General features: G+C 37.5%; 3 protein-coding genes and 1 pseudogene across 3 annotated transcripts; 2 read left to right on the plus strand and 2 right to left on the minus strand.

Moving 5' to 3' along the window:
- The first annotated feature begins 12,258 nt into the window (after window positions 1-12,258).
- Window positions 12,259-14,449, plus strand: LOC121742645 (NAC domain-containing protein 104-like). Its single transcript, XM_042135848.1, has 3 exons — window positions 12,259-13,058; window positions 13,122-13,390; window positions 13,479-14,449. The coding sequence occupies exons 1-3, from the start codon at window positions 12,896-12,898 to the stop codon at window positions 13,614-13,616; spliced, it is 570 nt and encodes a 189-aa protein (XP_041991782.1). The 5' UTR covers window positions 12,259-12,895; the 3' UTR covers window positions 13,617-14,449.
- A 1,276-nt stretch (window positions 14,450-15,725) lies between these two features.
- Window positions 15,726-20,399, minus strand: LOC121742635 (annotated as a pseudogene).
- Window positions 16,667-18,673, minus strand: LOC121797195. The gene is made up of 3 exons (XM_042195979.1): window positions 18,546-18,673; window positions 17,274-17,816; window positions 16,667-16,715 (listed from the first exon to the last, which is right to left on the minus strand). Exons 1-3 carry the CDS (start codon window positions 18,671-18,673, stop codon window positions 16,667-16,669), a joined length of 720 nt encoding a protein of 239 aa, XP_042051913.1.
- A 3,086-nt stretch (window positions 20,400-23,485) lies between the features above and the next one.
- On the plus strand, window positions 23,486-27,361 carry LOC121802798 (WAT1-related protein At1g68170-like). Its single transcript, XM_042202504.1, has 7 exons — window positions 23,486-23,798; window positions 24,014-24,076; window positions 25,900-26,016; window positions 26,096-26,360; window positions 26,451-26,609; window positions 26,695-26,846; window positions 26,923-27,361. Exons 1-7 carry the CDS (start codon window positions 23,593-23,595, stop codon window positions 27,179-27,181), a joined length of 1,221 nt encoding a protein of 406 aa, XP_042058438.1. The 5' UTR covers window positions 23,486-23,592; the 3' UTR covers window positions 27,182-27,361.
- Window positions 27,362-27,743: the final 382 nt, after the last annotated feature.

A 27,743-nucleotide genomic window follows, 5' to 3' on the forward strand; every position in this document is an offset into this window, starting at 1 on the left:
TTGTCAATATATTCGTTTATCAAGTAAATGCTTATATTAAAGTGAGTAGTACTTTAAGCTACTATCTTTTGTTACTATAAATCCTTTGGGGTTTTATTAACCAAGTGTTAATACGAAAAAGTAATTATGCTCAACGAGTTTGACGTGCAAGGAAAATTTAAGTTAGCAAATACTTGTATGTGTACAACTGTAGCTCAAATGGATATCAAATGTCCATTTACGAAATAGAGTCATTTCTCTACGAGTGGAAAATGCTCCAAGTATATCTATGATATTACAAAGACAAACTATGACAACAGTGCACCATTTCTGGGAAGCTCCAACTCTTGAAGCATGCTCCTGCAAATGAAACGACATGCTAGCACGTGGTAATATGTACACGGTAAAAGGTAAAGACAAATAGTGCTGTGAATAGTATGCATAACGTCGTGAATAGTATGAATAGTGTCAAATAGTGTGATGAATAGTTACTTACATATAAGAGCATCCACTACGCGGCGCGCCACCGTCCCGCGTTCCGTCGCGGAGGTACGGAACGCTCGCCCGACGCGTTGCGACAAGCCGTCTCGTCCCGCGACCTGTGCCTGCGAGACACGGGACGGGCTGTCACGCTACGCGCCGTGGCGACGTGGCGCGCCCCTGCGCCATGCGTGACGCCCACTCACCGGCCCGCGAGTGGACGTCGTCACGCTGACGCAATAAATCAATTTTTTTAAAAAAATCGAATTTTAAAAAATACTTTTTATTTATAAAAATTGTTTTTATATTTAAAAACAATTTTTACAAATAAATAAATACAAGAAATTCGTAATAGCCCACATATATTTGATGGGCTTGCAAATTTATGAAACTCATTCTTGGTTGCTTCTATTTTATAGAGACAACCTTGAATGTTTTATGTTCCACTTTCGATGTAGGACAAAGTCATTCTTGGTTGCTTCTCTTTTATAGAGACAACCTTGAATGTTTTATGCTCCACTTTCGATGTGGGACAAAGTCATTCTTGGTTACTTCTCTTTTATAGAGACAACCTTGAATGTTTTATGTTCCACTTTCGATGTGAGACAAAGTCATTCTTGGTTGCTTCTCTTTTATAGAGACAACCTTGAATGTTTTATGTTTCACTTTCGATGTGAGATAAAATCATTCTTGGTTGTTCTTCTTTTATAGAGACATCCTTGAATGTTTTATGTTTCACTTTTGATGTGAGGCAAAATCATTCTTAGTTGTTTCTCTTTTATAGAGACATCCAAGAATGATTTTGTCCACATCGAAAGTGAAACATAAAACATTCAAGGATGTCCATATAAAATTGTATTTTAAATTATGTCATTTTTATTTTTTTAAGATTTTAATTATGTTTTTTTTAAATTTTAAGTTGTATTTTTATTTTATGTTGTAATGTTATTTTAATTTTAATAAAGTGTGTTTGTTTTAATTGAATTGGGTTGGAAAAAAAATAAAAAAATGAAATTGAATGAATAGTAATTTAAGGGACGGAATAAGGGACGGTTAAGGGACAGAGCGTTGCAAGTTCCGTCCCTTAGTTAAGGGATGGAGGAATAAAGTATAGTGGGGCCCTCAAATAGTAGTTTAAGTGACGGTTAAGGGACGATGGGGGGACAGCGTAGTGAATGCTCTAACTAAGAACGTTTTCAAAATTCAACATGCACTATTCCTCTTCTCTTATCAGAAGCATGTGAAAAGGCGTAAAGGAAATGATTTGACATCTTTTAAATCTTATTATTGCACGACTTATGCACAGTGTTCAAATATTTTGGCAACACGCCATTCATCTCCATGTAGAACGTTATCAGACGTGCTATAATGAGAAATCCCATGCAAAAATAGATACTCCCTCCATCCTTAAAAAGTATGCTCTATTTCCTTTTTCGTCCATCCTCAAAGAATACGAACTTTCAATTTTAGAAATTCTCTTCTCTCTAATGAGGTGAGACTCATTCTCCACTAACAATATTTAAAAAACTTTTTCTACCTATCTCTCTTACTTTACCAATAATGCATTAAAACCCATGCCGAACCTAAAGTTCATGCTCTTTGGAGACGGAGGGAGTATGTTTTTGAAAAAGAAAAGATTTCTAAAGTCGCCACATTTATTTTCCTTGCGATACATTGTCGGAGAAATCTTACTATAAAGAAGTGAGTTGTTGTCTTCACCAACCATCCCTCATCAAACACTTTCAAATACTACACACTTAAAGCATCTTTCACGAGAAAGTTTCCAAGCAAGCACCAAGTGCTTTCAACTAGCTTTTGCATCTCTTCATTTAAGTAAGTCTTTGATTCAAAATTTTACTTCAAGCATGCATTTTTTTTTTTAAAAGAGAAACCCAATAGCATGTTTAGAAAAATTTCTTTAAAACATAGTTTAAAGCCCAGCATGCTCACTTTAGTATCAAACAATCTAATTTTCGTTCTTCCAAATTTTCAAGTGAAAACTATCGTCTTTTGGTCATTTTAAAAATAAGCACCTTTAAAATGGCAGCACCTTAAGAAATTAATAACGGTAAATCTAACCGTTCAAATTTAATATCTTTCGGTCAAAATGAAGTAGTATAAGTTGCTTACATTCTCAGAAAATTTCAAAACGATCGGACAACGCCTGAACCTCCGATCCTGTAGAAAACCTACGCTGCTACGGTTGAAAACGACAGGCACTTCCGAAAAAAAAAAAAAAAAAAAGAAGATTGAACCGTTAAAATTTGTTTTCCTTCAGTAGGAATGATGCTTTATGAGTAATCCATCTTTGGTTAAAATTTCGTGACGATCGGTTATTATTTGGACCTCCGATCGTGAGAGTTGGGTGAGAGGGTGAGAACGCAGTAGAGAGAGAGGCAAATTCACGTGTGTGGGGTTGAGGGAGCTTTTATTTTACTTGGGTTCTCTTATTGGTTCTTTTGTTTGGGCCAGTTATAGTAATTAAATTAACAAAGTCCAAATCTTTTAATTTATGTGCTTGTGGGCTAGTATAATTTAATTTGGTCTAGATAATAACTAGAGCTACCATTAAGTTAGTTAATGAATCAAATGAATTAATTACTTGGGCTTAAGTTCCCTTGAATTAATTTAGAGCGATCTTGCAAAAAAATTTTATTCAACTTAAAATACTTGAATTTATCGAGTTAATTAATCTCTCGATCAATTGATGCCAAGAATTAATTAATTTTTTGTTAAAGTGAATGAGTTCATGTATGAGAGAGGAAAAATAGGATGCATATCCTAGGAGCATATCATCCGCTATCATTATTTCCTTGAAGCTAAATAGATTATTATCTTTTATTGGATAAGGTCCATCGCACATAATTAGACTCCAAGTGAGTTAATATTATTATACGGAGTCGGAAGCGTACGAGGTGAACTTTTCTATCTTACATACAAATGTGGATAAAAATATGAAGTATATTTTAGATATTATTTATTTATGCAAATGATGTTGTCTTGCCATAAATTATTTGTTTTATGATGTGATGCCTATCTGTTTTGATTATACCGAAGTGCTATGCCAAAATTTATAAATTAAATTCGGGTTCAGCAAGGCGAGAGTCCCTACTCGGAGGTTCATGTCTTCATACATGGGACCGCGTTCAATTGTTTCCGATGTGCTATTTAAACAAGTTAAATCTTGTTTTCCCCTTACGACTCTGAAAGTTAATAAACAGTATTGTATGAACCTTTAACTCGAATCTTTATAATCGAGTGTATCCTATTCAAGTGGGACAGATGGAGTATTATATTATTTAAAAATATAATATAATGTAATATATGTATATTAAATATAAATTGAAGGTTATTTTATAGTTATTAATATTATAAAATATTAATGACGTGTCGAATTAGATGTCAAACATGAAAAGTTAATAGACAACAGTTGTACCTAGGTCAGACCCACCGGGCCAATCCACCGGGTTATGCAAAAAAAACAACACTTTTAAGTTCAAACACATCTGAAGCCAACTCCACATAATACAAATCCATAAACAGTAGTTTTAAGTTCAAACACATCTGAAGCCAACTCTCAGTCCCCCACGCATTCTGTCATCCCTAACCTAAACCCATCCCTCATCTAAACCTAAAATGACAGTAACACCCAAATGTGTTGGCAGAACAAGATATAAATCTTCAGCTATTATTAGATGAGACTGAGGTAAATCATACAGATGATGGGTACCCATAATCAGATCAGCGCCTACTTACTTTGTCGTCCTTCTTTCTCACCGTTATTTCCCTTTTCCCTCAACAACTCTCTTTTTTATATGGGGGCGATTTTTTTTATATTGGTAATGAGGTTATCGTAATCCAAATAGAGATTGGTAAAGACACGGATGTTGTTTTTTTTTGTTTGATTTTATTAAACTAGACTGAAAAATAAATAAACAAATAAAAAGAAAACATATAAACAATGATACAAAGCAGACATAGGAATGTAGAATATTAGGATCCAAAACACAATCGACTTTCTTGAATTACGGTCTCTAGAGTTATTAAGTCGGTCATTTAACTGGATTAAACCCTCTCCCGAGGTGAGAAATCCGTAGATTAGGTGTTGAAATCAAAGTCCCCTTTAAATCTCTAACATCTAACTCCTAAAAGATCGTTAAGACTAGTGACCTCACGTGAAACCTCAACTCTCTCGAGTTCTATTGAGTTAAAGTGTGAATTATCCATTTTCCAAGTCAACTATTTCGTTTCCCGAGTACTCTAATCAACTCTAACATGTATTCAAGAGGTAGCTAATCAATTGAATATAGAAAGCGTAAGGATAAATCAAATAACTACAAGAGCTAACAAGGAAAATCAATCGAATATCTTCACCAAAAATTCCACAATTGATGTTTAACTCGTAGACAAGTAAAAACTACAAATAAAGTACGAGACATGAAAGAAATTGATAAAACCCAAGGTTGAATCTTCAATCCTCAGTCTTCTCTTGCCTGGATCTGCAGAACTCCGCTACAATGGAAGATGAATGAATTTAAGGGTGAATATGGAATGGAAGAAGTGTAGAGAGGGAGAATGATTGGAGGCTCTGAGATAAAGATTATGAATTAGGTTCAGAGGTATTTATAGGCTGGGAAAAGGTTTGTTTTTGATAAATTTCGTGCCCTACAAGAAATAGGAGTGATTTGGCTTCACAATATAATAATATTTTTTCTTCCGTGAATTTCCGCATAAATTCCCACCAGCTTTGACTGCACTGCGCAACGTTCGTAGAATTGTCATAACTTTCTCCACAGAACTCCGATTGAGACATGCAAGATATACAAGCGAAGCTCTTTCGAAGACGAAGAGAATGGAATGTAGAAAGCACTGACTGGACTTCAAAATCGCTGGCAGAATGGGCTCGAACAGAGGCTGCTGTACTTTGGCCTTTTGTTTCACCTTTTTCTATCTTTTTTTTTATCATTTATCAACAAACACGTCAAAAATACCAAATGTATAACATATGCAATTTAAGAACATAATTTGCATGATTGACATTTAAAACAAGTCAAATCTAGTCCTTAAAAACATGTAAAATCTGTGTTTGTCACATAGTTGAATACAACAACAAAGAAGTTGCACTTAGATATGGATACCAATAGAGAAAGCAAAAATAGATTTGTCAAAATGGCTTTCAATTAAAGTCCTTGATTGTCATGACCGCACTTTGCTAAGGATAGCAAAGCCGGGAAACCGTGACTAGGGGTGGAAAAATAAGAAGAGGGGAACAGAAAGAGGTTAAATAATGACTTAATATCCAGTTGGAAATAAAGGGGGGAAACAATTTCAAATTAACTCTTCATCACTAGAATTTGAATGAAAATCTTTCTTTTCAATGAATATTTATTAGAGTAGGGAAGAACAGTCGATACTATCTACAACCTTAGTATGCAGCGGAATGAACACGGTCACATGTATGGAGACATGCACCTCTGAGAGTCTCTACTTAAAATAAAAAGGAATCATCAACTCCGATCAACATTCTCCACCATCATTGCTCAACCTGCACATTTAGAAATACATGCAGGGTTGAGTACAAAAGTACTCAGTGAACACATTGTCGAAATATGCACACATATAATGAAAATATTGTCATGCCATCATATTAACACTTGAGGGTTTTCTCTTGAAAGGCTCGAGCTTACTAAATTCTTTGTGAGCTAAAGTTCAATTGGTCAGTCAAAGTTCTTTTCTGTACTTCTGTCATATCTGAACACCAAGTGCCGTGGAGAGGGTGCTCTCCCACCGCCACCTACATCTTTCTCCAGCCTGGGAGGTGGCCACCTCCCTACGGCCTCCACTATATCTTCTTTGTGCCGTGGAAGGTGGCCACCTTCCACGGTCACCTGTGTACACTAATACGAGTAAGAACACCACCTTCATTTGGACCCGAATTCGATTCTTAAGTTCCAACCAAACATATAGGCTCCATACACATAAAACAATACATTTATGGCAAGACAACATCATTTGCATAACTAAATATCATCTCGAAATATTTGACATTTTATCCACATTAGTATGTAGGATAGAAAAGTTCACCTCGTGCGTTTAAATTCCTTAACTTGAATTTCTTTACTCCTTCCATCACTTGCTTCTATATGTGTTTTTCATTTTATTCTTTGTTCTTTGGACATTATAAAATTCTTTTACAGTAATTAAATTAGAGCTGCGTTAAGTACTTACTCTCTCTTTCAATTTACGCGCCGCCTGATATTGCGCGTCCCGAAAATCCTACACCACCCTCGACCCCATTACACTCTTGGCTAAAATCGCAATTAATTACATCTTGGGATTTAATTAGGCGCGCTATCCATTTCAATACTTTTTTTCGGAAAAAGAATCAATTCGCGAATTATTTAACCGTTTAGGAATTAATTAATGAGTTCAACAAATAATTAATTAATCCAATCAGTCTTTATTTAGTTCCAGCCCACCACAAACATTTAACTCCTTCAACCCAAAGTTCTTAACTCAAAACATTACTTGGCCCAATTCTTTCAATTTATTAGTTAAGTCCAAGATAATTAAATGGCCCATCTTATTGTGCACGCTCACGGCTCATCTTCTCCATCTTCCCCAAATTCAAATTCACATAATCACATGTCATCTCTCTTTCACAATTGCAGCGCCACCGCCACTCTCTTCCTGGCCGACTCCACCGTGGCACCTCACCGTCGCCGGTTGCATGTTTCTCCTCCTCTAATCTAATTCCCCCGCCCTCTCCTTCCGCCTCCAACGCAGAAACTGCCAAAACGAGAATCTGTATTCTCTCTCAAATTCTCCCCCTCCCTAGATCTCTCTCTCTCTCGGCTCTCACATCCGCCGCCGCGTCGGTCCTGTCTCAGCCACCGGCCGTCGTCGCTGTCCCTGCTGCTCGCCGACGCGGGGCCTCTTAGGGCTCTGGTGGGGCAGCAGCAGCGCCGTCTGCCACTTCTCCTACCGCTCGCTATATCACTCCCGTTGGTGCTTGTGACGGCCGAAGCCGCCGCTACTGTTGTGTCTCCGTCGTCGTTCGACCGTGGACAGGACAGTGGTTCTCCGGCGCGGTGAGCTGTTGGCCGTCGCCGGGAAGCCACAATCCCCTATCTAAAAGCTAAGTTCTTTCTTTTTATTTTAGTGAACTTCTATCTAGATTTTGATTAACAAAGAGAAGGTGAAAGCTTTAAATTCATAGTTGGAGTTGCTCTTGTGGTTAGGAAACTTCTTATGTGATTGTTGCTTCCGAAAATTGTCTATTAGATGATGATGCTTGAAATAAAAGAAGTGGAATTGGTGATTACCTTAGGCTGGGAAATTGCCTTTGAAAAGAGAAAAAAGAATTCTTTGCTCACTCTTTCCTTTAGCTCAACTCTGATGGAATTATAGTATTAAGAGCATCCACAATGGCGGCGAGTGGACCGGTTAGCCGATTCCCGAGGCTGGCCGGTTCGCTCGCCGAACCATTGCAGCCGGCCAGCACCAAATCGGCGAGCGCACGCCGATTCCCGTGCGCTGGCAGATCGGCTGGCCGCCATTGCAGGCTCCCGATAGGCCAGCCGATTTTTTAAATCTTTTTTATTTAATTTTTGAAACACTATATATACGCGATTTGCACGTCATTTTTATTCGCACCACTTGTTTTAACGAGTTTTCTCTCAATCTTAATTTCTGTACAAGTAGCGCGGGTGGTAGTAGTGGTGGTAGTGGTAGGGATGCTGAGGAGTACGAACGGCGAATGAACGAAGAGTTGGAGGCCTATACGTCCCATGAGATAAACCGGCTGTTACAAAGGGCCTTACAGCTGGCGGCCTCGGCCTCAACCCGTTGTCCACCGCCGAGCAGTGATTGAGCGGGATCACGTAGCTGCACATCGGCGGCTATATGAAGACTACTTCGCACCGGAGCCGTGGTTCAATGTCAACCTTTTCAGGCGGCGTTTTAGGATGAGTATGACCCTGTTTATGCGTATTGTTGACGCTTTGAAGCGTAGATATATGTGTTTCCGCTTCAGGCACGATGCAGCTGGCCTTATTCAAAAGTGCACTGCAGCAATCAGGCAGTTGGCCTATGGAGGCGCGGCAGACATGTGGGACGAGTACCTCCACATCGGTGAGACGACTGCCCTTGAATGTATGAAGTATTTCTGTCAGGGTGTGGTTGAAATATTCCGTGATCAGTACCTTCGAAGCCTTGCCCCTGAAGACTGCCAGGAGCTGATGCAGATGCACGGGGAGAAGCATGGGTTCCCAGGTATGTTAGGCAGCATAGATTGTACGCATTGGGAATGGAAGAACTGCCCCGCTGCCTGGAAAAGGGTTCTACACGATCGGTTACAAGGGAAAGAATCATACGATGATCCTCGAGGCCGTAGCTGATTACCGGCTGTGGATTTGGCATGCATATTTTGGGGTAGTCGGGTCGAACAACGATCTCAACGTCCTCAACTCGTCGCCCCTTTTCAACGAGCAGTGCCACGGCGTCGGTCCGACCATCAGTTTTATCGCCAACAGGAACCAACATGATATGAGCTACTACTTGGCGGATGAGATATACCCTAGGTTGCCTGTTTTGGTGAAGACGATCAGGTGCGCATCAGATGAGAGGAATGCCTACTTTGCGGAACGGCATGAGTCGGCGCGCAAGGACTTAGAGTGCGCATTTGGTGTGCTCCAGTCTCGATGGGCGGCAATTAGGGGTCCAACGCGTTTGTGGCATGTCGACTGCATTGCTGATATAATGTACGCATGTATTATCATGCACAAAATGATTGTCGAAGATGAAGGTGTACAACTGACTAGTTGGACCAGCGACGATAATGAAGCCGGTCCAAGCCACGACGTGGCCGCCCTCAACGTACGAAGTGGGGTACCTCACGATGAAGTCGGCTGCCTCCAAGTACATGCCGACATGCGCCAAGTGGAAGCTCATATTCGACTCCAGAAAGATTTAATTGAAGAGTTGTGGGCGCGGAGGACTGCACGGTGTTAGGTTTTTTTTTATTATGTAATTTTTTTTAATGTACCTTTTTTTTATTTAAATAAAATTATTGTATTTTCCCGTATCTGTGTCGTAAGTTGAATTCCGTATTTTGTGTGATTGTTATTTTTATAATTTTATTTATTGTGGCTAGCCTATGGAAGGCTATTGCTTGTCCTGATGATGTGATAGGAGGAGTTTTTAGAACTGATGATGCGATAGGAAGAGTTTATGACTAGGCTATGGCTGGGCTATTGCCATTGTGGAGGCTGTAACTTGACACTGACAACGAGAATATGATGGAGATTTGTTTTCAGGCGGTGGGGGGGATTTGGCTGCTTTTGCGGAAGCGCGTGGAGTTGGGATATATATTGGGCTGCCATATGCAAGAAAGACAAGACGAGTTGGGCCTCTCCATGGTGACTCCAAAATTTAAGAAGTGTGCTGGGATTTAATTGAGAGGCCCACACATGTACACTTTTAATTTCTTGAAATCCATTTCATAGTTTTAGAGATGTATACCGGTAGTTACACTTGTAACATAAAAGTTTGGTTCCATTAGTGTGACCATATGCTCACTTATGTATGGCATTTCATTTACTACAATTATAATAATTTATATTATTCTTTAGTTCTTTTGAAATTTTCCACTAAACTACCTTGTAATTTCGAGAATTAAAAAAAATGAAAAAAGTCGAGATATTACGATCTACCCACCTTAACAAGATGATAAAAGTTGGGATGATAGATTGATAAACTAGGCACAAAACTTATGATAGGCCATATATAAATTTATGAACAGTAGCTGCCAAATTGGGCTCTAAAGAGGCTCAAATTTCCAAACAAGTCGGTCACATCCTTCCAAAATACATCAGATTTAGATACATGGCGAAATGTAGTGGATTAGGGGTGGGTCGGTACGATATAGCTTACTGAGAACGTCGTATCATATACCGTACCGAAAACTACGGTATGGCAAAATATCATATCGGTATCATATCGAATTTTCGTTTACCTAAAATTTGGTATGGTTAATAGCGTTACCTTACCGTTATTGTGGTATACCGCAGTATGGTACTATATACCGTAATACCGTTATGCAAAAAAAAACTATTTTATACCCAAAATAAGAATTTCCGAAGATTTTTTCTTTTTTAATTCTATTTTATATATAAATATATTAAATATAATATAATATTTATATAATATTTCAACATATACTAATTTTTTTTGTATGTACCAAGGATTCGGTATACCATCCCGAATATACGGTATATACCAAATATTAGGTATACCATGGTATACCGCAATATAGGAAAATTGAATATTTCGGTACGGTATCATATCGTACCAAAAATTGCTGTATACCGAAATACCGATAATTTCGATATTTTTTTGGGTACGATAAGTGTTGTATTTCGGTATTTCGGTATTTTTCTCCACCTCTACAATGGATAACTGTAAAAATAGGTACCATTAGCTAAAAAATCACAGTTACTGAAAATGCAGTGCACAATCATGAATATAGAGGGCATTGGTTAAAATCCAGTGAATATGAACATGAATATGGGATACTTCACAAGAACGGACATAAGCCCAAATAGTGAACTATAAAAATAGTCTTTGGACTGGGTTTATCTCGCTAATAGTCCTTGAATTTTAAAAATATCTCCAATAGTCCCTGGACTAAGGGTTTATTTCAAAATTGGTCCTTTTGCACTGTTTTCTTCAGAAAATGCCATTTTGGGCTGCTGGGTAATTTCATTTTTTCACATTTTAACTGGTTTAATATGATATTATTTCAATGATGTACTAAATTTGATATTATTTCAAAATTATCTTTTTCTTCCATTTGCCATCCTTCACTTTGTTTTTTATTTCAATACTCCCTCCGTATACAAAAAATAGAAACATTTGAAACGGCACGAGTTTTAATGCATAATTAGTAAAGTACGTGAGAAGAATTGGTAAAGTAAGAGAGAGGAAAAGAAAAATGAATAAAATAAGAGAGATGAAGAGAAAAAGTAGTGAAAGTAGAGTTAGTGGATTGTGAGGTCCATGTCCTAAAATAGAAAGATTCTAAAGTTTCTATTTTAAAGGAACGATCCAAAATAGAAATAGTTGCTATTTTTAAAAACGGAGGGAGTATTAGATTTTAATAAAATTAAATTTAAAATTTAGTTTTTAAATATCAATAAATTACTTTAATTAAAATTATTAATTTATGTATTCTTTCTCGTCTCACAGCTATATATATAGAAATAAAACTATGCAGCCAACTTACACAAAACTCTTTTATAATAAATACAATTAATAGTAATATCTCTGAATTATAGTGAGAGCCAAACAACACCCTCTTATATTGAGTTTATTTATAGAATTAAGTTGCAAGAAAAAAATTAAACTTAATTGGTATATTTATAACTAAGGAAAATTTCTATTTTAAATTGAGTTTCTCATAGAAGCATAAACTTTATCTATTCGTTGTTGGAAATATCCAGTTTTATCTTGTTGGTTGTGGTAATTAATTAATCTAATTATAAACACACAAATATCTCTATTTGCCTATCATGATTATCCCCTAAAAATTGTTTAAGCATGATAATAATATAAAAACTTTGAGTGAATCATAACTAATCTCAAATAAGAGATTAACATTCCATTACATCAAAGTCTTAATGTATATCCCAAATCCACTTGTCTATTTGTCCATTCCAAAAGTGGACACAAGCAAATCCAAGTAATTAAGTAATAATTTGAAATAATTGGGCAGATGCACTTCAGTTGATGTGGGGGTTCTCACATCAGATCAAAGGGCCCCATAATGAAATCCATTGCCACAATGCCACGTGTGTTGTAGGCATGGAAGGTTGATGATATAAGCATGAAGTGTGATGAAGCATTGATATCAATCAAACAACCAACAAATTCTCTAATCTAAACAAGACAGCCACCTTAAATTCATTGCTTGTACAACTCTAATTTTATGACAATCTTTTTACCCCCAACTATATATGATCCAAGTGTTCTTATACATTTCATGCAACTAATCATATAACAAAACGTAATATCTAGATCAAATAAATACACACACTCCCTCCTACTCCTAGTGAAACAAGGTTCCCTTGAATGGTAACATATTCCGTTACTTTAAAAGCAATCAAAGTTGTTTTAGAGTGGGATGTCAGCACACCCTAATTTTTTAACACCCTCTTGGATCTTTGGTGATGCCCATCTTCAAAACACACACACACACACACACACACACACATCTTCCATCTCACGTCATCTTCTCTAACTATACATACCCCAATATATCTTGACCATCAATATACCACTTACTATCTTCAACCATATTACTCACTCCTACTATATAGATTATAGATATTTAAGTCCAAAGAATTGCATTAGCATATATCGGTCATAATCAAGAATAATGGGAGATAACAACTTGAATTTGCCTCCGGGCTTTCGATTCTACCCAACGGATGAAGAATTGGTGGTCCATTTCCTCCACCGGAAGGCGACACTGCTACCTTACCATCCGGATGTCATCCCAGATCTTGATCTTTACCCTTACGATCCTTGGGACTTGGATGGTACTCGTAATTTTTAATTAATGATTTATATTTTAGTTGACGATGTAATGAATGTGCATATAGGTAAAGCATTGTCGGAAGGGAAGAAGTGGTATTTTTACAGCAGAAGAACAGCTAAGAGGATAACGGAGAGTGGATATTGGCAACCAATAGGAGTTGAAGAGCCAATTTATTCAAGTGGTGCAAAAAAAGTTGGTGTCAAAAAATACTCTGCTTTTTATATGGGTGAGCCTTCGCAAGGCGTCAAGACTAAATGGATCATGCATGAATACAAGGTTTCGAGTTCGACTTCAAGTTCCAGCTCCTCAACACAAAAAAATTCTTCCAAGATTGTAAGTGTTGCCATCATCATATCATATGTTTATTTTGAGAATATGCATAGATGCATGGTTATGGAAAATATGTTGTACTTTATTGCAGGATCATAGTAAATGGGTTGTTTGTCGTGTGTACGAGGAGGAGGAGGAGGAGGATGGTGGTGGGGCAGAGCTTTCATGCTTGGATGAAGTCTTCCTTTCACTAGATGATCTTGATGAAATTAGCTTGCCCAATTTTTGACTATTTTTTTTTGTATTTCCCATCTTTATATATTCTGTATCTTAAGCAATCGTTGCATATTTCGTGTGAGATACAAAATACGAGAAACACAAAAATGAAAAAAAATATCATAGATAGTGGTAGCTTTTTGTTGAAAATCAGAATATGTATTGATGGTTATTAGGAATTCGCAAGTTGTATGTGATCAATATAATACTTATTAGAAGTTGGGAAATCTGTGTTTTTGGATAAACGTAGTGCCCAGAGATGACTTTAAATGTTGATGTGGCAGTATTGGTATTACGACACGTGGAATTAGAATCTTGATATCCATTCCTACAAGGATAAGATACATTATTTATTGAAAATGGACAAAATTTAAGAAATTGATGGCACGTTACTTTTTGCTTTTATATTGTCCAGTTTGAATTTTGATTGCCAAGGATATGAATCTTAACGTAAAATTAGTAAAAACATGAGAGACAGAAAATGTAACTAGATATTATTGATCAAATTTATTAGTACTAATATTATTATAAATGACCTTCGTGAACGCTCAGCAAATTGCCCGGGATTGGATTATATACATCTAAGCAACTCTATCTAAATCATTCCTTCTTAATATATACTTATAGATCAGATCAAATCAAATCAAATGCTTATTTATTTTGCTTACAGGAGGGGTTAGTGGGCTCTCTCTGTTTGGTTGGATCGAAATATTTAAGTATACTTTCTTTGGTAGTTTGTTCAGCTTCCTCTTGGCTGATTATAATTTCTTTTACTTTTCGAATTATTTTAGCATTGCGTTTATGTACTATTATGATTGGTAGTATTTGGTATCAGTCTTTTACCACAACCCTAAGGTATACAAATTCATTTTAATTATTTGGTGGCTGCTTAGGGAAGCATTCTGTCATTTCTGATGCGATCACAATCGAAACTCAATTAAAAAAATTTCAAATTAAATGTAATGTTTGCAAGTTGACGTACACTTCGATCTATTTACTTGAAAAGGTGTTCTTTTACAATTATTTACCATCCTAATATTTGTAACAATGAAATAGTACGTAAAATAGAATTTGAGAAAATGAGTGAACAACGAAACGGTAGTGCAACAAAATCAAATGGATAAAGCATAAAGCGACGATATCCTAATTCCATTAACTTAAGCACATGCATTGCTTATCCATGGAGCCACACACATCTAAACCACTTTCCAAAATTAATAAGTTGCTTCCACAACAATCTAATCTACTTAGATCTATCCTCCCCACCTTCATATTTGTCGATAGCTAATATTCAAATAAAAAGGGTACAAATCCATAATTCGCAAACATGTTCAAATCTCAATTTCCAATTTCATTTCACATTGAACACACGACAATTTCATAACTTTCAGACCAAGTATAGAGGTAGTTGTCTTTCCCAGTTTCATATAAACTATAGGAGTGAGTCAATATGCTGGTTATGATGTTCCAAGGTTGAAATTCTTCACACTCCATCTTTATTTAATTGGTCTCAACAACTATGACCCAGATCCAGTATAATACTCACTCTGTCCCAATGATGAAGATGACCCATTCTTTGGGCGGTACGAGATTTTATGTAGCTTTATTTTGTGTGTTAAATGAAGAGAAAAAAATAAGAGAAAAAAAATAAAGTAGAAATAAAGATATTTCTGTTTTTAGCAATGAGTCATCTTAATTGGGACAACCAAAAAGAAAAATGGATATATCTTAGGTGGAGTGAAGGGAGTAGTAGTACACTACTACGTTGCACAAAAAGGTCAACAACAAATATCAGTACCTTAGCTATTTTATTAAAAAAAAAAAAAAGGTGCCGACATGCCCCATTTGCTACGTATGGAGCTTTGATAAAAAGAAATTAAGTAGATTCATTATGCAGAAGTTGAAACTGAAGCTGAAGCCGAAGTCTCAAGTTGAGTTAACCACTTGAAATAAAAATTTCATGCTTAGGTGTTGAATGTATTCCTCTTAGGATGAGAGAGAAACTTGAAAAAAAAGAAACGTAATACATGTTGATGTATGTATCATTTGTAAGTTAGCTTGGTAATCATCTCACCCACAGAGGCTTCATATAGTAGAGAAACAAAATGCACATGCATCACAGTAAGAAAGAAAGAGAGAGAGAGAGCAATTAATTGTGAGCAAAGTCAAGTCCCTGTGTACAAGCTTCATGGCTTGTCTTCGCTTGAGAAAGGCCAAATTAAAATAAAAGTCATTATACTATGATTGCAAAAAAGACATGCCTCTCATGGCCCAACCTCAACTTGTTCACAAAGCTTTTGACATAGACACCAAAAGGGGGAAGGGAACAAGCCTTTGACATCAACCACAAACCAAACCTGCCATATTTAACCCAGTAGGTGTGATGATTCTAAGGTTAAAGAGCCATGACAACAAACGAGACGAAACTACACATAGTATAGAATCATTGTCAGCCAAATATAGGAGCTAGCCCTAGAACTGTAGAAAATTCATCATCGCAATCCACGGCAGAGGTATAACTAGGAGGCTTAAAACTGAGTCAAATGGAAACTACAAGTAGAGGAGAATGGTATCAAAAGGAGACGGCATTCATGAGACGCAAACCTGTGCAAAGTGGAGGTACCACTAATAGCACAAACTAAAAAACTCAAGTGCATTAATGGGTCCATTTTCTGTAACCATCAAAATATTCCAAAACTTGAATGAATACATGCCCCCCACAACCTTTCAAATCTACTCCCTATTATGCCGCTTATTTACAAGTGTAATTAATGAACATGCTGACTAACAATTACATATGCTTTCCATCGTTGATCTGCTAATAGAGCTACAACCCAAATAAGCAAGCATCTAGACCAGATGGAACAACTAACAAGACAGCATATTCAAGGCCCAAGCCCCAGAGAAGGAGCCCTCAACTTAAATATAAGCACAGTTTCGCTACTTATATAGGATGATCTTCACATGTAATAAGACAAAAGAATTAAAGGTAAGATTGTATCCAGCAAAAAGGATATACGAACCTGACATTATGAATGGAAGGTAAACTCTGTAGCAGCCTTGTTATTCCAAAGTGTAATCTTGCAATAATGGACCAACTTCACTGTCATACCTGAAGAATATTTGTAAAAGTTACAAAAAGAATTAGCAGATCAGCTAAGCATTGTTCTATATCCTACATAGTAATTCACAAAAAGGCTTTATAGTAGAAGCTAAATTATTTCTTAAAGAAAATTCAAAAGACAAATCTTTAAATCAGAAACTAAATAAATGCTTTGAATAACAACATTAATACTCCATAAAACGACGAAAATAAATAATGTTATCATGACTGCAATCATGGACATAGCTATCACAGAATGATATTGACAGTATTTTTTCGCAAGAACAGAACCAAACAAGATATTTTGAGTTATTAGCAACCAAATTTGCAAATGAAGTATTAACAGAAAAAATAAAAGACTTTCAGTTTCATATCTCTAGAGAATCATGATTACGTTATACATATTCCTCAGAATTGCTGCCGAGTTAATAGAGTATTTCTTAATTTGTAACGATATGCAGACCCAATGAGAACATGTATTTAGGCAAGACAAATCATGAAGTCGATTGTCTCTTGAAAGATCAATTAATCACATAGTCAGAAACCAAAAAAGGACTAAATATAAACCTTGGCATAGGATCCATATTCACAGCTTTCCAGTTGATCATGACTTGGTGTAAAAATTGCCAGCTCCCAAAAAATAAGCCACCAAAAATGGAATCTCTCACTATACCAGATCTATAACCTCTCCAGAGAGCCGTCCATCCTTCCAAAGAAACAATTTCTGATAAGGTTCGAACATTGCTAACAGGAAGTGGTTTCCCAGATCCTGTCATCATCCATGGGTATTCTTTCAAGGAATCCAATATGTTTCCATTCCTATTGGTCAAGGTGGATAGAAGGCCCATGGATTTGCTCATTGCATTCATATCCAAGGAATATCTGGGAAGTAATCTCGAAACTAAAGGAGGAACAGCACTCTTTTCAACAATAGATGGCCGGGGTGTTAGGCCAGAAGCAGAAGCAACCTGAGCACGAACTTTAATCATTTCAAATGGAGAGCTTATAAGTGATTCGACTGTTCCAGAAGCAAATCTTGCCAGTAGAGCCTCAGAGAGAAGTAAATGCTCATCCTCACGACTGGGGTGAGCACTGAGCACAATACCATCTCTAATATGCGAAAATACATGGTTCAAAGGATACACCACAATGAAGAAGCAGTCTCATTACCATAATACGGCAACATTTCTCACCCATACATCCACAAAGAATAGATACGAAGAACAAAAGAAATGCATAAATTTTGAAGCTAACCTTGTAGAATGCGGTCAATATCTCATAAATGCCAAAGCAAACACCAAGACCCAATGTTCTTCCCAAAGTCAGCCATCCAACGCCATTATAGAAACCTAAAGTAAACATGAAAGACTAAAATATGAATGACGCTGCATAAAAGCAATATATGAAACAAAGTTTCATGCAAGGACCAGAATATAAACACTGTAGGACAAAATGAGCTATAACACAACTGTAATACTCATATCGATTATTGGCGCGCAAAATGCACCAACTTTGGGGGTATTTTGGATTTTCCAATAAATTTAGAAAGGAGTGAATAAATACACGTCAAATATGATCAACAACTGAAGCAATTTTGTAATTACAAAAATAATTTGGTTCGGAAAGAGCTCGATTCATTCAAAGACCAAATCTTTGAAGAGATAGGTAGCTTTAGAACTACCTGAATATCCCGATAAAACTCGCACTCTTTAATAAACATCAGCTGCAGTCAGCGGTCTCTTACCAGTGGAGCCAACCTGTTTTTTAATTCATCACACAATTACCTAGTATGAAAATTGTCCATGGATATCTACGAAAACAACAAGAGATCTGTTTTACATATTTGAAACCTGCATCAAAACTTTGAGAGTATCCAGCGGGTATGTCACGGCAGTGCCTATGGCCACGGAGGTAGCCGCAGCGGCGGCGTGCACCGCGAATGTCTTATTATTCAACAATTCTTCCATCTTCACAAACTGATTTCACTTGACGACGGCGGATTTACACATGACTTTTAATTAATAAAAACGACTGTAAGCTCTTCATTCTCGAACCTAAATTGCATCTTCCTCAAACTAATACGTATTACTTCTGCCCTAGGCGGCTGAGCCTAAAAGCTCGAGAATCGGCTCGCCTTCTCGATGAAACCGAAACTAATATTACATCTGCCGCAGATTAAGAAAGCAGCAGAAATTGCTGATCAATAATCGGCGGCGCAATGCGCTCTAGTTTTCAGCTGATATTTCTCGCTCTAGTCTTCTCTAGTGTTCTTCTCTTCCATTCCCCTTTTCTCCATGTTCAGTTCAGCTTCAAGTTAGACCAGTTTATCAAATATTAAATGGGCTTCCTTCAAATAATGGGCTTTTGCTAAGTCAGTGGGCCTATTTCATTTCAACTATGCCACCCCTTTTGTATCTCTCTCCTAAAAAGTGAAAGCATTTGACATATTGTATTCAATTCATTTCTGTCGTAAACGAAGCATGATTCAAGGCGCGTTGTGTTGTGTTGCTGGGAAGTGAATCCCTTCAATACAATTCTGTTGCTTCATCAATTTGGGTGAAAGATTTTATCCGCGAACAATTGATAGTACGCAACCTGTTTGATGGAAGTCCTCACCGAGATGTTGGGAACTATCGAGATGCCGTGCCTGTGATTATGTGCAGCTTTTATTTCTGGTCAAACTGCTACTTCTCTTCCTAGGGTTTGGTTCATCTTTTTTGCAGCGCCAATGCTTCTCGAGTGATACTCAATGTTATCAGTAGAATCTGTTCATCTCAAAATTACTCCATCTCGTATTCAATGTCATCAAGTGTTGACACCACAGTTAGCTGGTGACTGTCGTGCTGGCAAGGCCAGTATGGCTGGTCTCCCAGCAGAACCTAGTGCCACACTGCTAGCACTTCCAGTGGCATAATAACCCGAGGAAGCACCCACGTGTGTCATTGCCCCATATTGGTACATACCATCAAGAATCAATGGATCAAAGCCTTGAGGAAGAGACCGCTTCTGGTTTGACAAATGGCTAGCAGACTGAACTAAGGCTGTCTCCCAGTCCCCTGATTCCGATTCCTTGAAGGCTTCCCAGGGAGGACTTGTGCTTACAGGAGCAGTTGTAGACGGATAGCCGTCAAACAAGGCTAAAGCCACTTGATCCCCGAAATCCTGAGGTGTTGGCGCGTCGTCATACAGGTTCAGCAGATCACCTTCTTCTTGAGTTTTTTTACCTTGTTGTGGTTCAGGAGTAACGTTTACTTCACCTGCTGTTTCTTCTTTAATTGATGATAACGCCTTTTGAGGCTCTGTCCATGCTTCTTCCGTGTGCGCAGGCTTTGGCTCGATGGCATTCCTGTTGTTCATCATAGACTACTTGTGTCGAATGAAGTCGTTCATCATGTCAAGTTTTGGCTGGTTGATTTTCTCAACATTAGGATAGTCAGGCAAACGCATGATTCCGACATTCTTGCACCAGTTGTAGAAGCAATCAAGCTCGTCGAACTGCTTGGAGATGTGAGAGAAGATGTCGTGGACTTGCATCATGTCGGGTACTTCCAGCTGCATAAAACGCTCTATCAACGTCCCTAGTATTTCTGTTTTGCAATGGTAGATTTCTAAGCTTTCTTTCAAAATGGGATAGAGTGCCACAACCACAATTCTGCTATGCTTAGCACCACCTACAACACAATTTATATCCATGAATCCAAGAAAGATTACTCAATTTAGGTATGTGTATGTGAGTGTATACCTGTTGGTCTACATGCTAAAAACCTCTCAAGAAGCTGCATGAGATGATCAACCCGGCGGAAAACGGAATCATTGTCCATCTCAGACACAGGAGTGGCCCTCACCACGACATCGTTCCCCCCACCATCCTCTTCCTCCTCCGCCTTATAGTGTCCACGATCTCTGCCCCTCTCCGTGTGGCCCTGCATCCGGAACTCGTCCAAGTACAAGGCATACATCCGGACAAATGCAGAGTAGTCCCACGCCTTCCTTGATGAATCCTGGAAATCACACATGTTGAGGAAGCGAGTCCCTCGCCTGGTGGTGAAGAATATCTCCTGCTCAAAGGCGGTGCTGAAAACTTGTGGTGAAGTGCATGAATGAAGAAGAACGAAGCAAGAATGCAGAGAGCATTTTCTTAAAACTGAGAATTCGTTTTTCCTTAGTTACTTAACTTTCAGCAAGACCATATTACATATACTCCATATTGGAATGATCTAGAATCTCTCCTTAATCTTCATAGTACAAGACCAATCACACTTTAACAACATTAATCAAAATTAACTCTGCTGCACTTCCTTCTTCTTTAATCCACGCATCGCCACGTCTCTCCAAGTACAAAGGTGGTCCTCCGTCTTAACTGTCTTGCTTGGCTTGTCCTTGGCTTCAGCTCGTGTGAGGTTAACCATTGGCTCTTCTCGCACAACACGTACTTCAATCTCCGTTGTCTCATTCGCATCTCCAGATTGTGGCTTGAGACCATGACCCACAGCTTGATCAACTTGGCCATTACGACCGTGATCCACAGCTTGATCAACTTGGCCATTACGACCGTGATCCACACCTTGATCAAGCTGGCCGTCAATTCTAAAACGATCATCTCTTCCAACACACCCCCTCAACTCGAGCGAGGCTAAGGATACTACACCCAACCTTTCTCTTAGCTTCACGAAGGGTTGATGACTCAATGGCTTAGTGAAAATGTCTGCTACCTGATCAGCCGTAGGAACATGTCTCAACTCAATTTCCTTACCTAGTACTTTGTCTCTAACAAAATGTATGTCCAGCTCAATATGTTTGGTCCTTGCATGAAGCACTGGGTTCGATGCTAAAGCTATAGCACTCATGTTATCTACCCAAATCACTGGACTTCCCTTCCTCTTTATTTTCAATTCACCAAGCATTGAAGATAGTCAGCTCACCTCTGCAGTAGCTTGAGCTAGACTTCTGTATTCAGCCTTTGTGCTAGATCTAGCAACCACAGTTTGCTTCTTCACACACCATGACGCAAGATTTCTTCCATGATAAGCACAAACACCCGTAGTAGACCTCCTATCATCCAAATCTGATGTCCAGTCTGAGTCTGAAAAGGCAGAAATGTCACCAGTTGATTTCCTAATCTGAATTCCATGATCTAAAGTTCCTGAGAGGTGGTATTGATTTCCTATCCCAATTTAAGTTTTAGTGTATCATTGGAGATGGTATTAATAGCATTAAAAAGTGTCATTAACCGACTTTTTTATTGTAGTGATATAGTAGTATTAGGTAATGAAATTTATAATTAGTATGAGATAAATTGAAAGTAAGATAAAACTACTACTCCTACTACAAATTAATCATATGATAATTAATCATAGCTAACTACCCCCAACTAAAATAATCTTACAACTCAATCTTAAATTATATCTTCGTACTATTTTATTTAGGAAACTGAACCCCACCTAAAAATAATGTAAGTGAGGAAAGAAATCCGATGAAACTAAGATCAAACTGTCCAAATACTACTTACCATATTCACCAATTCCATTGGTTTCTATTTACGAAAGAATTTTGACTATAAAATCAACGGTCTTTCAGCGGGCCGGGGAGACCGCCTCCCGAATAGGATTATTAATTGTTTTAATTGTGTAATTCCAATTTGAGCACCAACATCAACTTGATAATTTTTTGTTTCCCAAAATTAGGGTATCTATTAATGAAATACTTACTATTATATTCATGTTAGGGAATGCCAAATTGGATTACCGATCAATATATTAATTCACTGATCCAAAATAAGTATTGCTTGAGATTTCCCTATATCCACACTAATGAACTTCGATAATTTATTCGTAGGAGTATTTCTGAAAAATAAAGTTGAAATTTGAAAATTAGGATATATATTATTTCGGGTAGAATTGTGAAACAGTTACCGAAATACATATGGATACATTATTAAATTAAATACCTTATCACTATGTGTCTGTTTGGTATCCACTATTAACCAATATTAAGTCTCAAAGATTATATAAATTGGTGTTCGGTTGATGTGATAGATAAAAATTACGGCCCGCAACTCGTAAGAAGCCCGCATAGAAGCCCACAAAAATAATGCAATTTCGCTGTTTATATTAGACTATTAATCTGGCCTTAATTATCCCCTCCGACTAAATCAATCTCGCGACATTTACTCTTTAAATCTCGCCCTTGATGTACCGATTCGCCCGAGAGAGAGGAATTAGTTGAGTGTATATTGGAGATTGTATTTTGTTGTTTGTATGTTGGAGGTCATAGGTCGATTGTTGCGGCGTTTATGGGTGGCAAGGGATGGACGTGGACGGCGACGGATGGGCAAAGGCGGCGGAGGTAGGCGGCGGCTGGAGATGGTTGCCAAGAAACCCTAATGAATTTTGATTAAGAATTAATTTATTTAATTAATTAGTCAATTTGTTAGTTAACAAAAATCCGCTTTACGATTAAATACTGAATTTTATTTTATTTAGTCAATATGAATTAATTCATTCATTCATTAAAACTAAATTTAAAATTTTATTAAAACAATAAAGCTTAACCGTTAAAATTAAATTTAATATATTAAACTAATGAAACTTAAATGAAGAGTATACGTATAATTATATTTATTAAATATCTTATTCAATTGTCTTAAATTAGATCCTATCATATCCTATATCGTATCCACTATTACGGAGTATTTTATATGCTACACCGAACGGGCACTACATATACACTATATTAAGCTTTGTTTCGAACCATACGAATTATATTTACGCGGCCGCAATTTTATATGCTCTCCTGAACTTCAAAACAATCTTTTATCCTCTGAAAAACCCTTATTTTTCTTCGACTTTCTTTCTTTCTTCATCTCTCTTCTACTATTCATCGAAAGATGATGACCTGGTGGACAAATATATGCAACAATGTGCACGGATTGAAGCCTACTTTTATAATGATTTTGGTTCAGATGATATTGTCTGTGGCTACTATCTGCTACAAGTTGGCGATGAACGACGGCATGCGTCTCCCGGTTTTGGTGGCCTACAGATTCATGTTTGGAGCTGCTTTTATAGTTCCTGTTGCATTCTTTGTAGAAAGGTTACTTTCTCCTCCTTCTTTGTCTTCGTCTTCAATAGTCTGTATACTATGCACTGAGTCGTTTGATAGGGAAGATAAGAACGCACATTTTAGGTATCTTGGAGATATCTACCTTACGAACCAACCCTAATTAATACAATAAGTTAATCATCGATAATTGATAGTATATGATTATTAAGCTAATCGCATGAGATTTTTATTTTTATTATTTTCAGGAAAACGAGGCCGAAACTAACGTGGAAGACAATCTTCTACGGTTTTATCTGTGGTTTATTCGGGTACGTGTTCTTCATCTTTGGGCATCACCTTGAAAATATAAATTAGAGACTCTCCAGGAAAAAAAGATGAAATTTGGAAACTATTGCTAGTAGACGTGTGTGCGTGAAATAGCGTTGAAATTTAATTGCGTTATAAAATTTCCTACTTTTTATGGCTGTGCTTCTTGTGACATTAGGCAACTTTAACCATAACTTTGTTGTTAACTGTTGCAATCTATGAACAGACTTTATTTTTTGCATCTTGTTCACAACCACACAACCTGAAAGGCTGAAAAACCATCACCTGGTCAGAATTATACGAGTGTGTTGAGATTTTGTAGGAAATTCAAATTAGTAGAAAGGATTCAAATATATATATATATATATATATATCCATGATCAATTGAGATTTTTAGGCTAATTGAGAAATGAGATGCAATCTCAGCCACTCATTTTTATTAAATGAGTGGTCCAGAATTTGCCACATGAAAAATATTTTTAGATTAATTAATTATAAAAGGGCAGAAAGGTAATTTCATATTTTAATTAGGGATTGTGAGGATGCTGGTGTGTGTGCTTCGTGAAGTTGGCTTCAACAATGGTGGCTTCCAGCGCTTTCAGAGCGCTCCCGATCTCCGCGAAGAGCTCCGGCCGATCGTCGCAACAGATCGACGACTTGATCTGCTCCGATCCGTCTTCAATCTGATCGACGATTACCTCGTCGATCTCGCTCGGCACGCCGCTGCTGATTTTGCTCGCCTCCTTCGCCCTCTGCCGCTGCTCCTTCACGTGATCCACCACGTGCCCCAATGGCGCCGCCTTGTCCATCTATATTGATCGGAATCGGTCAATTCAGTGAGAATTTTGATTCGATTTTGATTCGATTCGAGAGAGACAGAGAAAGAGGGGAAAATACCTTTTCGGATTTAGGGATGAGTTTGCGGAGAGTTGAGCGATTTAGGGATGAGTTTGCGGAGAGTTGAGCGTTGATTATGTCTCTGCGGCGTTTCTCGGATGTTGTTTATTTGTTGAAAATCTGCGGCATTGGCTGTTGGTTTTTGGGTGAACAAATTTGCTGCTGACATTATATTGAAACTTCAGTTGTAGACATTTGCTGTTGACATGTTGAAATGTAGGAGATGCTGGTTTGTTGACATTATGAATTGAAGATGAAAATTTAGGATGACATTTTGTAGGTGCCTTTGGAGGTCTGTTGACATATTGACATTTGCGTTGCTAGTGACATTTCTTTGAAATTTATGAATACATTATGGGATGTTTTTTGCTGACATTTGTGGAATTAGCATGAGAACATACCTTGACCTTCGTAAGACAACTCCATAAAATACCAATTTGGTAGATGAGATTGTATAGAATATTGACATGTCATGTCAACTACGATACATATCGTGTCAACTACACGTACAAGCTATGTCAACTGTGTTACAAGCCATGTCAACTACACGTACAACCATGTCAACTGCACATAGAAACCATGTCAACAACAATTATAAGTCATGTCAACTAGACATACAAGCTATGTCAACAATCCGACACATTAAAACACGAAATGACACTTATACCCCCGTGTTGACATAATGTGATAGTTGTTGACATTTCGTTAATCTTGTGGATTAGTGGCTGAGATTGCATCTCATTTCTCAATTTAGCTAAATAATCTCAACCTAACAGCACCCTATATATATATATGTATTGGGAAAATTTTCTTTGTCACATGAAATTGAATTTAAAAGGTAACTTAATTTGCAAAAAAAGACTTCATCCATCAAAAACTTCAATTCATGATCTCTGAAATGTTGATGAGTACTATTTTATGTTTTCAGAGGATCACTAGGACAAAATCTCTATTTGAACAGCATAGCCTTAACTTCAGCAACGTTTGCCACTGCCATGATGAATTTGATTCCAGCCATTACATTTATCGTTGCAATTTGCTTGAGGTAACAATATTTATATACACATAGTAAATATTTAGTAGATTAGTATGTCATAGGTTTGAACTAGTTTTGGTGAATCCAGGTTAGAGAAGCTGGGGTGGAATTCATCAGCAGGAAAAGCCAAAGCTTTTGGAACTGTTATAGGAATAGGAGGAGCAATGCTCCTCACATTCTACAAGGGGCCCGAGTTAAATATATGGAACACCAACCTAAACCTTCTCAAAACTTCTACTTCTCATCATCATCATCAAGCAAACACACATTATCAAAGTGGCCATGATCTTGTCTTGGGTGCACTTTTATCCATTGCTAGCTGTGTTTGTTACTCGTTATGGTTGATTGTTCAGGTTTGTCGCGTTAACTCTATTCTTGCTTCTTGAATGAATTCGATGTTACATGCCTAATTTTATGTTTTGTTTTAAAACTTTTCTTGATAGGCTAAGGCTGCAGAGCGCTATCCATGCCCGTACAGCATCACAGCGATGATGACAGCATGGGCTTCGGTGCAGAGTGTTTTATTTGCTGTGTGCACGGAGAAGGATTGGAGCAACTGGATCATGGGATGGGATATTAGGCTTCTCACAGTAGCAGTTGCTGTAAGTCATGCATGTGTTAGTCACATTGATTTATTTATCCCTATTATTGATAATGTATACTAAAAGTGAGTTGAAATTTGAACAGGGGATTTTGGGGTCAGGGGTGATGTTTACTCTAGTGGCATGGTGCGTCCGGATGAGAGGGCCGTTGTTCGTGTCCGTGTTCAACCCATTGTTACTTGTGATTGTGGCGATCGCAGGATCTTTGCTTTTGCAAGAGAAGTTGCATGTTGGAATGTATGTATTGTTTTGTCTGTATTGCTTTGAAATGAGATTGAAATATGTTGTTAATTTATGAATGTGTGTATGATAGGTTGCTAGGGGCCATCCTGATCATAGCGGGACTATACGTTGTGTTGTGGGGTAAAGGCAAAGAACTAAAGAAAATATCTCAATTGATGCCGGAGGATGAACAAGTGCGTATTGACATGCCACCGCCACCATTGTCGTCACGGCCGAGTGAAGGCAGTCGCGGCGGCAGCAGCAATAGGAAGTCGACTGTGGAGGAGGAAGAGAGAAGGGAGTCACAGGGAAACTCTGAGGTTTTAGGTGGTCTTTACATATATCCTTGATGTTAGAGTTTGATTCAATGTAGGGATTAGTTGTTATAAAATTATACAGATTGCTAGGATTAGATGAGATATTCTTCAATAGCTGCACTAATTTTGATGTCTTATCTGTTTTGCTTGTCATTAGCCCAGTAGATGCAATATTGGCTGATCTTGTACCGTTTAAATTCGTCATTTATTTTATTTTTTCATTGTTAGAAAGTAGACTAAAGTCCTAAAATAGTCCTTTAACATATTGCGTTTTTTTTATTTTGGTCCAAAACATTATCTTTTGAATCATTCGGTCTCTCACATTTAAAATCGGATCACATTTGGTCCATTTTGGACGGTTCCGTCAAATTTTTAACGGTTTTAATTACCGGGTCACTAATCCGTCACTAATCTGTCACTAATTGGGAGAAACTGATCCGTCACTAATCCGTCACAAAATCCGTCACTAATACATCACTAATTTTACATTATTATTTAACATTTCTATTGATTTATTCTATCATTATTAATATTAAGTACAATGTATTTTTATTTTCCGTATTTGTTTTGTTAATCATCTTTAGTCATTTAATAA

The sequence above is a fragment of the Salvia splendens genome, chromosome 1 (genome assembly GCF_004379255.2).
Source record: "Salvia splendens isolate huo1 chromosome 1, SspV2, whole genome shotgun sequence".
NCBI classification, from domain to species: domain Eukaryota; kingdom Viridiplantae; phylum Streptophyta; class Magnoliopsida; order Lamiales; family Lamiaceae; genus Salvia; species Salvia splendens.